Genomic DNA, 14,743 nt, shown 5'->3' on the forward strand with positions numbered 1-14,743 from the left:
CTCTTCTTCGAGTTTTTTCTCATCTTATAAGCATTTGAGTGCTTAGTTATATAATATTTGTGAGGTATTTTGTTCTCCTATATTAAGAGAGTGTGTGTTCTCTTTGGAAACACAGTGAGTGAGTTGTACTCCATAAAATATTATAGTGAAATTCTTTTCATCTTTCCCGTGGTTTTTATCCTAATAATTTTTAGTGATTTTTCACGTAAAACTCAGTGTCCAGTTTATTCTTTATTTTTTTTTCTGGTTTTATTATCCCAAATTCCACACGTGAGACCAACACAGCTAACCTTCTCATGGCATCTACACACACTGAAGGAAAAGAAAAAAAAAAGAGAAAAAAAAAACCCTTCTCATTGCATCTTCCACCGTTGAGGCGGCGGTTCCTTGCAGAGAAATCCAGATGGCTGAGGTTGGAAATAGAGGTACAATCTTGGCAAGATCAGCTCACCTATTATGTTCCCCATCTGTTCGGCCCAAATTATATTTGATAGTGCAATGGTGTGATACAATTAAGTTGGACCGAAAATAAATTAGTCATTTTAAAATACCCATTTTATTTGTCCAGCCCAAAAATATTTTAACCCAATGGGCGAATCAGGTGTAGCCCAATCGGATAATCATATACCTGATAGGCCATCGACTATACAGGCCGGACGAATAAGTTTTTAAAATGGGCTTAGCCATTTGGGCTATCCATATTCATCGGGCCGGGACATGCAATGTGTATTTTAAGATGGGCTAATTATTTGGGCCATAAATTCAACTTGTTTATTTTGAATATGACTAGGGCCGAGCAAATTTAGCCCATTGGTCTATCCATACAATTTGGGCTGGACAAATAAAATGAGTATTTTAATATGGGCTAATACTTTGGGCCAGAAACACAACCTGAATATTTTTATTATGATTAGGGTTGGACAAATAAAATAAATATTTTAAAATTGTTTTGTAAACCTGTTTAGCCCATTGGTTTGTTGACCAGACAAATAAAATGAGTATTTTAATACGGCTAATCCATATATACCTTGGGCCGGACCTGATTAGCCTGTTGGGCCATCCATATAATTTGGGCCTTAAAAATACGATGGGTATTAGATCTTATTATTCTGGTCCATCTAAATCCATATATTTTGGGCCGGACAAACCCATCTCTTCACTCTTCAGTCTGCAAAATTTCCCAGTCATAGGCTCATAGCTGCAATCTAACTGAATGGCCGGAGGAGAGGAGGAATCGATTGAGGCGGCGGCGGCCTCGCGGCGGGAGAGGCTCAGAGCGCTGAAAGCCGCTCAGGAGCTCCTCAACACTCCCGATGACAACACTTCTGTTGGTAAACCTCAACAAGCTACTACAAATGGAAATCGCAACTATGAGGATACTCGTGAAATGGAATCTCAATCTGATGATGAAAAAGAAGAAGATGCAGGAGAGGAGTAAGTTTCCGAAGTTCCTCCTCTTTTTTGTTTTTTCCTAGGCAAAACAGGCATGGGTCTCAATCTGTAGGAATTAGGAAGTCTTTTTCTTCCTGAGCAATAGAATTAAGGTTCGCTACTTCGGCCAACTTTGATTTTGTCTCCAGTTTCACATTTTCATTGTAAAGTTGATGTCGTACTTTCGGATGATGTTAAAACCACTGGTGCTCAGCATGTAATTGTGTGATTCTTGTTACAGATTTACTTTTTAGGTTAAATGGTATTTTTATTGATTGCAGCAATGTCACTATGCAATTCCGAAACTACCTTCCTCATGACAAGCAGCTTCAAGAAGGCAAAGTCACCCCGCCAGTGCTACCGAAATTTGAAGACCCCGTCCTGGCAGCACCTCCACCGGAGGAGAAAACTGAGGTCTTTTATCGTGTTTTGTTATCTACTCCTGCTCCTCCGTCCCCCCTTCCGGCTCTCTCACTCTCCCCTGTATCACTCATGTGATTGGATGTGTTCCCAACAAATTGCAGGATCCATTTCTGAACATTGCACCAAAGAAACCGAATTGGGACCTGAGGAGAGATGTACAGAAGAGACTTGACAAGCTTGAAAGACGAACTCAGAAAGCAATGCTGATACTCATGGGTATTGTATCTTCTTTCCCTTGAGAGTAGTTTACTCGATGCACACATCCTCACATTTGTTTTCTTTGTCTGGAAAAGAAATCTGTCCAATACATCCACATGATATGCCTCGATCAAATGCATGGTTAATCTTGCTATTGAACATTAATATATTACCATGTAAAAAGATTGCTGTAGTGCATACTTTAGTACATTTGTGTCTTAAAGTCAAGGTGGAAATCTTGAAAATATGATTCCCCTTGCTTCTTGAGAAATATCTTTAAGAAAATGCTTTTTAAGACTACATTAAAGGGATTAGTTATTCAACTAGTCTATATTTCTGGCATGTAACATCCCCTTGATACATTAGCTAGGTTACTCGGCATCTTACGACATACTCGTGATATACATTGCTTGTGAAGTTGCATGTCAATATTGAGCCTTGATTTAGATTCTCTTGTGCAGAACGAGAAGAAGAAAAAAGGAGAGTTGTAGAAGACAACGGCACGGCATGAATGGGAGGAGAAGGGAATTCAAATGAAAATGTCCTTAGGCCTTTAGATTTAAATCAGAGATTAAGGTTCATGTAGTTTAGTTGGCGTCCTTTCAACATTTCCCATGAGTTTGGTGTGAGAAATTTGTTTCTTTTCCTCCATTTTTGTTATGGATTGCTTTGCTTAGAATTTGTACAATCTTATGTACACAAATGCAAACGATTTACCCACATATCAACTTAGAAGTCTTCATACCAAAGATGGGTATGGAGGCGCTTTCGTACAAATTTGCAAAACTAAAACAATAGTTGAATGAATATGCCTTCAAAATATGAAAGTAGCTAACCTGGAGAGCCTCGTTACTTGAATTAGTCAAAACACACAAAAAAAGTCTACACAATATTATGCTACCATGAACAAGATATAGATTACTCATAGTTTGTCTATTTCCACACAAATCTCAATCATAAAAGGTATATTCGGCTGAAGAACAAGTACATCCTTCGGTAGATGGAGCTTCGAAGTGACATACAATCAACAGCAATAATTACAAGGAATGGGTACTAGACCCAAAAAATTTATGCACGTGTTTTTTACAACTATTCTGGAGGATCTATAGCCAGATATTTGAAATGTTCAAAAAAAAAATTAACCGATTCTTTGATTGGATAGCTTACACTTTAGATGACGCATTAGCTTCTTCATCATTCCAACAGGCGTGCACAAGAGGAAGCTGGTATTCATCAGGTTTCAGAGCCAAAGCAAAGTCTGGTAATGTAGGTGCTGTTTCCATAATTCTACACTCAAATATTGGAATATGCAAATGAGAATAACATATTCTGTATCAATTTGCTGGTACATAACTGGCACACTATCTAAAAGATATTCACCCTAATTGGGAAACGTTGACTGATATAAACGATAGATGTCCTCTACGAGCTCCTAAGTAGAGAGTTAGAGACCAACGACTCAACACATGAAACTCGTGAATGAGCTAACTTATGCATTAAGTTCCGCTTATTAAGCTAATAAATAGTGACAAACTCTGTGCAAGAAAATAATCAGATACTTAGATTTGTCCATCAATACTTACTTTTCGGAAGTGTACAGATCCTTGTTGATTCGCACCTTGCTAGAAGTGTCCTTGGGAATCTTTTCAGACAGATACTTCATGGTTCCCCAAAGTGGTGTGTTCCTGCACCAAAAATTGGAATTTAGTATTCCCATCTATGTCATATAGCAGTGCAATGCTGTGTATTATTCTATAGGAACTGGCTCCAAAAACATGAGGCAGGTAGAAAAATTGAAGACAAAGAACACCCCACAAAATAAGTGTTAAAGGCTTAAACCAGTACAATTTCTTATGAAAGGATTAAATCTTTACGAATTAACATGCACATTATATCTCATAGTAGACTGAGAAAATTAACTGGTGATGTTGTACCCTAATCACTAAAAGACACCCAGCGTTTGATCACTAGGACTGAAGGAAGATATGTGAGGCCCATTCAAAACATGCTGTTATCACAATAGGAAACTGAACTGAAAAGAGGAGATGTGGGGAACAGGACAAAAGCTTCAGAACTTTAGAATAGATGAGAGTAGATTTCCATATCGAGTGAACGAAGATTGAACAAGAAAATTTCCTTGACCCAGTGATAAAATTTCAGAATTTCTGAAATCCGAGTGTTGGAAGAGTGGCAGTACATTTCCATGAAATTTAAGTTGTAAAGTATCTGGATAGAGAGCGAACCAGAATCCTCACGTATATAAGATAATTTGGAAGTTTAATTGTACATATTCCTCATAAACGTGAACAAGAGATAAAGGGGGTACCAAGATTACCTAGAGACAGGAACTGATGCATTAAAAGCTTCACCAGCCTTCTTGCTCTCTTTGAGATATTCGTCTGCTGCTTGTAGAGCAGCAACAGCCATCCCATGGGACTTCTCTGTATTCCCCTCGTCGAGAATTAAACCATGGTAGTAGTATGCTGCAGCCTATCATAATATCAAAGTCTTCTGTTAACACAAGTCAGAGATTATGAAAGGGGTTTTGAAAACTAAATTATCATGATAAAGGACATCATCAAGTTTTAACAGCATACTGATACCAAAATATCAAAATAGAGTGATAATTTTGTAAAATAATGTAGAAAAATATGCTCTTTATAATCTATTATGACGGGATCAATTGGAACAGTCACATCCCATCAATTCTACTTCTTTGTTATGCAGCAACCCCCACATATCTTGTTTCGGACTGTGAGATATATCCCCAAATAATAAATCAATTGGTTAGCATACACATCGTAATCAGAATTTCCACTCGACCAATCATTGAGGCACTTCAAATTTCAAAACAGTAGAAATAACTCCAGTGTCAAGAGGTTAAGGCGTTGATGGGCAGAGGAAGTATGCAAGTGTATGACATTTCAAGATGCCTCACAGTAATTGCTATTGGATAGTTTGATAAAAGTAGGCCGGATCTTGCAGTACAACATAAAGATAATGGCAATTTTAAGACATACCTTAGCCTCAATGTGTTTCCACTTCACGAATAAAGAATGCTTTTCTCCCCAACCATTTGCCAGTGGAAGGTTCATGATGTTATCTTGGGCCTGCAAAGTTACAATCTCACGAACTTAAGTCCTCATAAAATCATAAAAAGGAGTTATAATCATGGAGCTAATGAAGGAAACAAAGATGAACTATGTTCAACCTTTGGTATGAACAAACAAAAAGCAATTGAAAAGGTTCGATTCAACTGCACTACTATAATGGATTGATTATTCTTTAAAACCCATGAATCTAAGTCAGCAAAAGATTAAACAAGTGAACGAAATATCCAGGATGTATGCTTGCAAAAACCAGAAGTGATGAGTTTGAAGCCCCCTTTGTTCTCTAATTAGTTCATGCTAATGGTACATATGTTACAACTATCTATAAGAACTTGAGTAGTTATTCTCCACAAAAGTTAACCAGAAAAACTGCACAATGAGGTATGGCACAATATATATAATACTAGTACAATTGACCGCTAACAAACAATTTGAAAAGGTTATTGCAGCGGATAAAAAGGAAAACAAAATCCATTAATACCTGCTGCCAGTATTTTACCATCTCACAAGCAAGTCTTCTTTTCACAGCTAAGGTGGCCTTGGCACTATCGATTGCAAGTCCCAGCTGAATATCAACACACTATTCCAAGGAGATGCAAGGCTCAGAGATATATAACTTGATATAACTTAAACAAGCATCAGAAATTTATTAAATTGCACGAACAAAGTAGACATATAGCAACGATAACTAACTTGCAAGAATCATGTCTTGGCCAGACTAAAAAGCAAACAAAAACAAAGCACCCATATTTAGAAGCTATATTCATGCAATCATGCATCAACAAACAGTTCCAGGACAACTACAGGACAAAACATAATTATGGGTCTTAACAGCTTCATGTAAATTCAACATAACAAAAATTTCAATAATAGGGATATATGAAATCTACATCAAAATTCTTGAAGAAAACCCAACCAGCATAATGTACACAACAGCTTGTGCTTTTCCATGTGGCTGTAAGGCAAATATCAAGTACTAACATGAATGAGAAACATAAATGACAATAACTAACAAACAGTAACTGCTTGGTACCCCAGTAAGGCCATAACATTTATTCACTAAAACAAACCCACGTGGTCTAAGTAAAGTAGGGTATCTTATGTGAAATGTGACCGAGCTCTATTAGCAATGGCATCAAATATTATACACATAGCAAAAGATAGCTTTCTGAAGTTTTAAACCATCAAAATGCTATCATGCTTACCCTATGAAAAGTGTGTTCATAATTAGAGAAAGTTCATTAAATTTTGATTTATTATTTCCAAACTACCACACGAGCATTCATATCCTTCAAATCTCCAATATTAGTTAAGTTATATGCATCAACTTGCTTCAACCACAATGGCGATGCAAGAGAGAAGGGGCGTGAAATGACAGCAGATAATCTGAAACATGCATAATATGCTACATTTTAAAGATGTCCAATATTCACTAATTAGTAATTTTAATAGACCACAACAATGAAGAAACCTTAATTTTAGAATAACAGCAAAAAAATAATCCATCTCAGCAAGGCCGGGTTTTTATGATTGAACACACCTTGCTAACTGTTGGTACGAGGTGCAAGATGTCACCTTTTGGGCAATAAACTATCGATTTACTTCTAACTTGTTAGGTTTACAAGTCTTCTCGGACTCAAAACAGTGTATAAAGATAGAGCTGGATATGTCATAAGCTTCAAACATCCGCAATATCACTAATAAATTTGTCAGAGAGTCTTGCAAAATATTTATGACCTCTGATGCCATTAGTCACATCCATAAAATTGTTACCAATTATCTTACGAAACTTGTGAGAAAATGATTGCTTCCCTGGTCATATACGCAGCTGCTCTTCAAAAAATGTCCCGACTAAAGCATGATTCTTAATGGAAATCAAACAATTTCATACATTTGCACTCCCCTTGGCTCTTAAGATAGCATACATCACATCCAATTGGAATCCATTCACGAGGAAAATGCGAAGAATGTTCCATTATATCAAGTTCAAACATATTGTTGAAATTTCTATAAACTAAATGAAGTCTAAGATGTTTCACTAGCTCAGAAACCATCTTCACCATGATCATGAATTTCATCGATTATGCAGATTCAAGGGCCAAAACTTTGCAACACTATCTGACTAACAAAACCAATAAATGTAAAATTGCAGCATTTTTCAATATCTAAGTAAGTTTCAATAGTGGCATCGTGATATGGTGTAAGGTGGTAACTTCGTGAACCATAATACCTGCCCTAGTGCTTGGAGGCAAAGTGCTCGCAGAACTCCTTCAGCAAGATCCACGGGAAGATTTCTCCTAAAGAAATAAGTAAGTTAGGGGAAAAGGTGAATCCATCACATAATCTTCTACTAATTGATCGTTTTACAGCCCTTAACAAGATACCTTAGTTCATTGGGAACCTGTGGGAGAACATGTCGGACAGCACAATCAAGGTAACCGGCAGCCTTCAAGAAAACATCAACAGAAGATCGTCGATTCTCTGTTGTAAAACATAGAAAGCACATTAGGAGTGAGAAATTTACTAAAAGCAAAAAAAGGAAACATGCTGCACATCCACTAAACAACTTGGAAGTTCAATGTGACAAAGGTGGAATTTGTTTTTTTATCCTATCGTGTTTGTTCAAGACATTGTACAGTTAACTTCCAGCTGGATGCATGATATAAGTGTTAGTTATATTTACTATTTCATTGAAATAATTGACTGTTCATTCAAGTATACATATTGCTTGTAACTATCTCATCTAAAAAATTAATTCATTAAAGATGTGTACAATTAATTTTAAGATTTCTGCACGCCCCTTTTAAGACTTGCAAGTGAAACTCTTTTCTATTAATGGGTGCAAAGAGACTGTCCTCACTCATGTACCCAATGGGGCTAGAAGCTCTGATTCATGCTGAATGGCAAACTTATTGTAATAAAAATTGTAAGCTTCTAGAGATGACATTTGATACTTATGATATTCAACGCATATGTAAACAAATAGACATAAGCATTCAGCATTCACCATATAAGAAAGAAATAATAAGATTGGGGCCTCATCTCCTGCCAATCGAAGCACCTTCCCCTGCTCCACAGTTACTTGACTGAGTGCTTCTCTTTTTATTATCGACTATTAGAAGCAATTAAACCGGTTTTATCACTTTAAATTACGTGTCGTTCATTGTCATTTGCGCAAAGCATCCAGCAAGTGATGATTGTTTGTGCATTGTATCATCGTTAGACAGGTAAATGAACAAGGTCTAATTTCTATTGAAACAGCATCTTATATCATTCCTGACTGCAAGCATGCGAACAATGATCTCTCACAATTCTCAGGTTTTCTAAGGCCAATTAATGCAACTTAATTAGAGCGTGAAATCTCTTCTTCATTTATATAACGTCTCATTTAAACTCAATCCAATTAACAACTGAGTATCTCAGTAAGAAAAAGATTGAGTTAACCTAATTTAATTATGACCATAGCATCTATCATTGATGACTTACTAGCATGCTCACAATTGAGTAACAAGCACATTCAGGATCTTTTATCATATATGCCAACAAAATATACATAGATTCACCTACGAAAAACAATATCACAATTTTCTCTACTTGAGGTGTCTGAAAATATGAAAATTGTCTGATGATCTACAGACAAATGAGTGAGAAAGATTGTATATAATGAAAACTGACTAGGTACTAAAATTATATAGAATTGGAGTTAGCTTGAGTACCTTCCGATAACTTTGGCTGATAGCCATCAATGGATGTTCTTGGAAGAAGTAATAGATTGGCTTGTGTTAATGATAGCATGGCCATCAAGTGCAAAACCGATAATATTTCATACCAAGCGCTAAACATTTCTGTTTCCTGGAGATAATGATAGCGATGATGAGATTAACAGTGCTTTTAACGCAAGAGAACAGGTGAAAGAAAGTTATGGATTTGAAGGCAAATTTAAGCGGGACCTCTGCTTCGTCCTCTTGATTAACCCAAACAAACTGCAATTTGTGTTGCAACGGACTCCCTGCGCAACACAAAGGGGTGTCTCTCAAAAGTGTGATTTTAATGGAAAGTTTTGGTACCTGGATTGGCGTTGGAAATGCTTACCATTTTTAACCAATCCCAAAAGAACTGGCAAATAGTCTTCTAGAGCCTGAAGAAGATCACTCACAGCTGAACCTATTGCAAGAAACAGATTATCAAACATCCATATCAGCAATTTTAGATAGCATGAAATTTTTAGGTCATCTCTGCGACCAACCATGTTGAGTAGCACTTTTCCGTCTTGTTCTTGTAATTGTCGGAGCTTCATGCGCTGCCATAACTACTATTCTGGTTCTGAGAGCAGAAAGGCGTTCAACTAAGCTTTTAGAGATTTGATCACCTAATGACTGAGAGAAATCAACAGGCTTGGGGATCCGTAAACCTGGGACAAATACAGAAACCTCCCCAATATTTGATGGCCTCCTCCTGTTTCCACCTGTATCATTAGGAGTTGATACTAGGCATCCCATGTCCTATATTTTTTTGATCTGCCAACAGAAGCACAATTCACAAGCACAATTTAGGAGATCGACCACAAAAGGTCATCAAAAAGGCAGTTTGATAGTTTTATGATGTACAAATGTACATCGAGACTTGGTTTCTTGTTATACCACCCAGAGGTTAAAATGATGCACAAAGCATTCACAGGAAACTAACAAAACAGAGTGGAGGTGGAGAATAAAGAGGTGAAGTCCTTGAACTACACAACTAACAAAGTAATTGGCAACTCACGGGTGGTGGCAAGATTACGTCAAACTGTATAAATGCTGAGTGATAAATGTGCTTACCAGGCGTCTTTAGATATCAGAAGATAGATTGGTAAATTTGTCCAGTACTTTCTGCAACAGAATAACAAGAAATAAAATTCAGATCAAAATTAAAATGGAAGAAAAAAATCCAAGAAAAAACTGGTTACATCAATGTCACAAGAAAGGCATGACACATTGACAACTTGTGCTTCCTTTTCTAATGCTAGTAGCCCTTATTGTTCCCTCATTTATTCAGTTAAACAAAAAAAAACTCACATTTCCTATTTTTCCCTTTATAGAAACTTTAGAATCGGGGAGTAATTAAGATCAGACTGCAGCTAGATACTGAAAAACACGATAAAACAATAATTATAGTCTTCACAACAGTAAACCAAAAAAACCCAAAAAGGAAAACAAATAAGAAAGAGACCCTCTTCAATTTGCCGCAAGCCAAAACTAAGAGATCAATCAACTCATCAATACAAAACAACATAAACGCACAGAATAAAATCTCCACCTGAAGCAGAACAGGACCGTTGAATCCCATCAAGCACGGGAACATGAACGAGCGGACAAATGACAAAGATGCGATTTTAAAGGTTTGTGGAATCAATTCTCTTGTGGGTTTCGGTCAAAAGCGATGAGACTATACCAAAGTCAATATATACTGAAATTTTCAGTAAAAAAAAAATCATTCAACATGAACATCAATTGCAGGAAAATGGACAATTCAACGAAAGGCGATACGAAAACATATGAATCAACTAGGAATTTGGAGCTTGGACGTGGAGTGAAAATGTTGATGAGCAAACGTAGCAAGTAAACAAGAGGAGAAGGAAAGGAAAATCTAAAAGCTTGCTTTCGTGCTAATCATTATTACTTTGGAGAGCGAGAATGGAAGTTGGAAGCTCCTCTAACCTGAAACTCTTTATTTAATCATATATTTATAACGGACCTAAGTTGATGTACCAAATAACTACAATCTTAATAGTAAATAAAAACAATCAAATCTATATAGATGAAAAAGAACGATTTTATGTTATATCGAGAGTATTTTTTTTTTTACCGAATGTTCATACGAATATTTCATTTCAAAACCAAAATTGTGAAGTCTATTTATATATTTTTATTTGTAGTGAGATGTTCACGTAAACATCTTATAAAAACACCTAAAACTCTCGGTGTATCATAAATTGACTCTAAAAATATATATGTATCTCTATATTGACTTTATGGCTTATAAAGTCATCTGATATCAGGGTCTCAAGTTTAGGATGAGACGTCAGGGTTGAGACTTGAATACAATCAAATTCAGATAAATATATGTTGGAATTTATGAGTTTCAAAGTTAAACAAAAAAATTTGTAAGAGAACTTTAGAACCAAACTGAATTGACACAACTGAAAGTTCTTAATTGATCGCAAAAACAAATAAGATTTATCGGACTTAAATGGATTAAAAACTTAAGTAAATAGACTAAAGTTCTTATAAGTATAAATAAATAATAAAACTGATGATTCGAAGTTCGTTAAACAGATTGAAGATCAGAACTGAAGGCTAAACTGAACTGAAATGACCTAACTCAACTGTTTAAATTGAGAAGACATCGGTTAGAACTGATGTAGTCCAGCTGAACTGATCAGTCGACTAGTTTGACTCTTGATCAGTTAGCCACGTCATCAGCTGCAATTTGAAATTTCAGCAGATAAACTGACAGTCTGTACCAAAGTAGAACAGATGAAGCAGAGCAAGTCTGATACATCATACCACTGTCAGAAAAAGTCATCCACATGGACTAGAAGACGATTCAACAGATATTAATCATTAAATGCATTCTGTAGGACCGAGTGCTTACCGCTTTACCAAAAGCTATAGCTGGTGGTAATGGTGCAACTCAAATCTTTTAAACCGCACAGCAGCTCAAGCACCATGGTTCGATCGCTCTACCAAGCAAGGACAATTATTGCACCCAACAATCTCTCTCTCAATAATTGCACTCCTTGCAATCAATGGGAATCGAACCCATGACCTTGGCTCTGATACCAATTGTAGGACCGAGTGCTTACCGCTTTACCAAAAGCTATAGCTGGTGGTAATGGTGCAACTCAAATCTTTTAAACCGCACAGCAGCTCCAGCACCATGGCTCGATCGCTCTACCAAGCAAGGACAATTATTGCACCCAACACATTCAATGTGATCGTTGGAATCGAAGACTATTTATAGCTGATGAGTTCAGTTGCATAAAGGCTATGAAAACGTTAACCGAACAAAAACAACATGCATGAACAACTATCAGTTATTTGCAATTTACTTTCAAGTTTATTCAATTTACAAATCCCACAATTTAGCTCACACATCTTTGTGTTATTCGTAGCATCCGGGCTATTTGTTAGAGCTATTCAGTTTTCAAACTGATAAGTAAGAAGATAAGCTAACTCCAAAAGATTAAAAAATCGAAGTGTTTATTCAACCCTTTTCTAAACATATTATCATCATAACTGATCATAACAAGTGGTATCAGAGCGGTTAAAATCTGGTCTTGAATATTCCATAAGCTCAAATCTGATAATAATGTCTTTATTTAACAAAATCTCTATGTTTTTAAGAGAGAAGTTCGATGACTAGAAAATCAAAATACAGTCTCATTTAGATGCACATGACGATGATATGTGGTACGTCATAATTGACAGACCCGTGAAAATTATGAAAGCTAACACATTTGTTGCTCTAATTGACGGATCACCTCATCGTATCGAAAAACTACGCGATGAGTGAACCACAGAAGATAAAAGGAAGGCAAACTTGGACAAAGTTTCCAAGAACATTCTGTACTAGACTAGACGTTGGATAAAAACACGTTCAGCAAGATCAAAATATGTAAATCAGCACAAGAAATTTGGGAGAAGCTGATTCAGTTGTGTGAAGGCAACGAGCAGACTAAGGAGAATAAACTTTCAGTTGTCGTACAAAAGTTCGACAATATCAAAATGAAAGCTAGAGAATCAATAAATGAGTTTGATGAAAGAGTGAGTTGCATCATAAATGAACTGAATGTACTAGGAATAGTGCATTCAAACAAAAAGATTGCTCTAAAGGTGATGTGTGGTCTTCCCAAAGAATGAGATAGTATAACTATGGTCGTGAGAGAATCAAAAGACCTGAACAAGGTGGAACTACATGACTTGTTTGCAGATTTAAAAGCTTATGAATTCGAGATGCAAACAAAGAGGGAAAACCAGTAGTCCCATTAGTTACAATCGCCCTCAGTGCTCTGAAATTGGAGCCAACAGTTTCAGTTGAGAATACAACTGAGCAATGACGCGATGTTATTGTTCGTCAAGAAATTCAGAAATGATAGACTATGTCTGATCTAACACGATATATGAACATAATCAGCCAAAAAACCAACCCAAACAGAATGTAAATTTTGAGAATAAGGTCAAACATAGGAGTTTAGGTCATATAGAACCGGAGAGTTTTAAGTTAAATCGAACATAGCTTATATGCTGATAAAATCAATCTAGCTCCACTGGCTAGAATTGTTCTTGCAAAAAACCAACTCCAATTGGACATTACTCTGTGAAGGCGACATCTAGTCATAACCACAACTATAGATCTTTCCAAAAGAGATACAACATGAATGAGAAGGATGAACGACCTAAACTACATATGGTGATAGAGAAAACACATCACAAAACTTCATAGGTTTATACACATGCTCACACTCTTTCGATACACAGGAGTAAGTCAGTTAGACTAATTCAAGTATATGTCCCAAAAATATTAATATGTTCAGGACCCAACTAGTTTTGGGTACCAAAAATTTTGTTAATTGATTTCAAGAATCAAAGAAAAACATCATCAAAGAATCAATCCGGTTTTTGGATAGTGGTTGTTCAAGACACATGACAGGTGACATCAAGTTGTTTTCCGAGTTAATTTATTACAAAAGACCAAAATCACTTTTGGTGAAAACTTCAATGGTAATGTCGTGAGTAAGGATAAGATTATTCATGACAAGTTAATCATTAAAGATGCTTTATTAGTTGAAAATATGTGTTATTTTCTGATTAGCCTTAGTCAAATATGTGACAACAGATACTCTGTTGAATTTCACAAACACACATGCATAGTTAAATCAGCTAATGGAGATGTTATGTTAACCAGAATAAGATAACAAAATACTTATAAAGTAAGTTGTAACGATTACAAACTTGTTGCTCATATGTGTTTTGTTGTTTTTCATGGTAATAAAAATATGTTTTGACATAAACATCTCAATCACTTAAATTTCAAATCTATTATCAGCTTGAGTAAGCAAAAACTAGTCTCGGGACTACCTAACATATATTTCACTAAGGATAAAGCTTTTTATTTTTTTGTATATCTGTTAGGTAAACAACTCATATCAACCTTCAAGAACAACGGAAAAAACTCAACGATCCGATGTTCAGAACTTCTCTACATGAATCTCTTTGGTCCAATATATTATCTAAACATCCTAACTCTTCAACCAAGACTCTATTTGATCATCTCATGTGCCAAATGATTGTCATTTCCCAATTCGTCCATGATATTGAAGTCAAGAACTATGCTCATTGAGCGATGTTCGATAGTTTCAAGGCCCAAGTAATCAAAAATCTAAGCACCATTGAGTCCCAAGTTCGCACAGCCAACTGCTGCTCAATCGCAGATTAAAAGTCAAATATTTGTCATAAATGGAGAATTGACGGCTCAACTCACTGGAGCCCAAATCAATATGAATGCAAAGTCGAAAGTCCAAGTGGCTCAAGTTTGACAGC

At 36.1% G+C, this 14,743-nt stretch overlaps 2 protein-coding genes across 7 annotated transcripts; one reads left to right on the top strand and one right to left on the bottom strand.

Annotated features, from left to right (window-relative positions):
- Nucleotides 1-1,156: 1,156 nt before the first annotated feature.
- LOC140819028 (uncharacterized) lies at nt 1,157-2,707 on the top strand. The gene is made up of 4 exons (XM_073179033.1): nt 1,157-1,434; nt 1,713-1,845; nt 1,956-2,070; nt 2,514-2,707. The coding sequence occupies exons 1-4, from the start codon at nt 1,214-1,216 to the stop codon at nt 2,561-2,563; spliced, it is 519 nt and encodes a 172-aa protein (XP_073035134.1). The 5' UTR covers nt 1,157-1,213; the 3' UTR covers nt 2,564-2,707.
- Nucleotides 2,708-2,880: 173 nt separating this feature from the next.
- LOC140819027 (uncharacterized) lies at nt 2,881-10,863 on the bottom strand. Of its 6 annotated transcripts, none has more exons than XM_073179029.1 (14): nt 10,706-10,863; nt 10,458-10,607; nt 9,980-10,030; nt 9,409-9,679; nt 9,255-9,326; nt 9,113-9,171; nt 8,879-9,014; nt 7,547-7,643; nt 7,393-7,459; nt 5,644-5,742; nt 5,073-5,162; nt 4,388-4,542; nt 3,636-3,737; nt 2,881-3,339 (listed from the first exon to the last, which is right to left on the bottom strand). In XM_073179029.1, exons 4-14 carry the CDS (start codon nt 9,659-9,661, stop codon nt 3,216-3,218), a joined length of 1,254 nt encoding a protein of 417 aa, XP_073035130.1. In that variant the 5' UTR covers nt 9,662-9,679; nt 9,980-10,030; nt 10,458-10,607; nt 10,706-10,863; the 3' UTR covers nt 2,881-3,215. The 6 variants fall into 6 exon arrangements, with proteins under 6 accessions (XP_073035130.1, XP_073035129.1, XP_073035131.1 ...); XM_073179028.1 differs by adding an exon at nt 10,217-10,285 and having other exon boundaries at nt 10,458-10,863; XM_073179030.1 differs by lacking the exons at nt 10,458-10,607; nt 10,706-10,863 and adding exons at nt 10,217-10,285; nt 10,371-10,392.
- Between the last annotated feature and the right edge of the window lie 3,880 nt (nt 10,864-14,743).

This window comes from Primulina eburnea, chromosome 18 (assembly GCF_022965805.1).
Source record: "Primulina eburnea isolate SZY01 chromosome 18, ASM2296580v1, whole genome shotgun sequence".
In the NCBI taxonomy this organism is placed as follows: Eukaryota; Viridiplantae; Streptophyta; class Magnoliopsida; order Lamiales; family Gesneriaceae; genus Primulina; species Primulina eburnea.

What these genes read in the sequence shown, in the direction of transcription:
- LOC140819027 (XM_073179029.1), bottom strand. Translation starts at nt 9,661, where the DNA reads ATGGGATGCCTAGTATCAACTCCTAATGATACAGGTGGAAACAGGAGG. An exon ending in GAAAAGTGCTACTCAACATG is followed by an intron (nt 9,327 to 9,408) that starts GTTGGTCGCAGA and finishes TTCTTGCAATAG; the next exon opens with GTTCAGCTGTGAGTGATCTT. An exon ending in GCATCAGTTCCTGTCTCTAG is followed by an intron (nt 3,738 to 4,387) that starts GTAATCTTGGTA and finishes TTTTTGGTGCAG; the next exon opens with GAACACACCACTTTGGGGAA.
- LOC140819028 (XM_073179033.1), top strand. Translation starts at nt 1,214, where the DNA reads ATGGCCGGAGGAGAGGAGGAATCGATTGAGGCGGCGGCGGCCTCGCGG. An exon ending in CACCGGAGGAGAAAACTGAG is followed by an intron (nt 1,846 to 1,955) that starts GTCTTTTATCGT and finishes AACAAATTGCAG; the next exon opens with GATCCATTTCTGAACATTGC. An exon ending in AGCAATGCTGATACTCATGG is followed by an intron (nt 2,071 to 2,513) that starts GTATTGTATCTT and finishes TCTCTTGTGCAG; the next exon opens with AACGAGAAGAAGAAAAAAGG.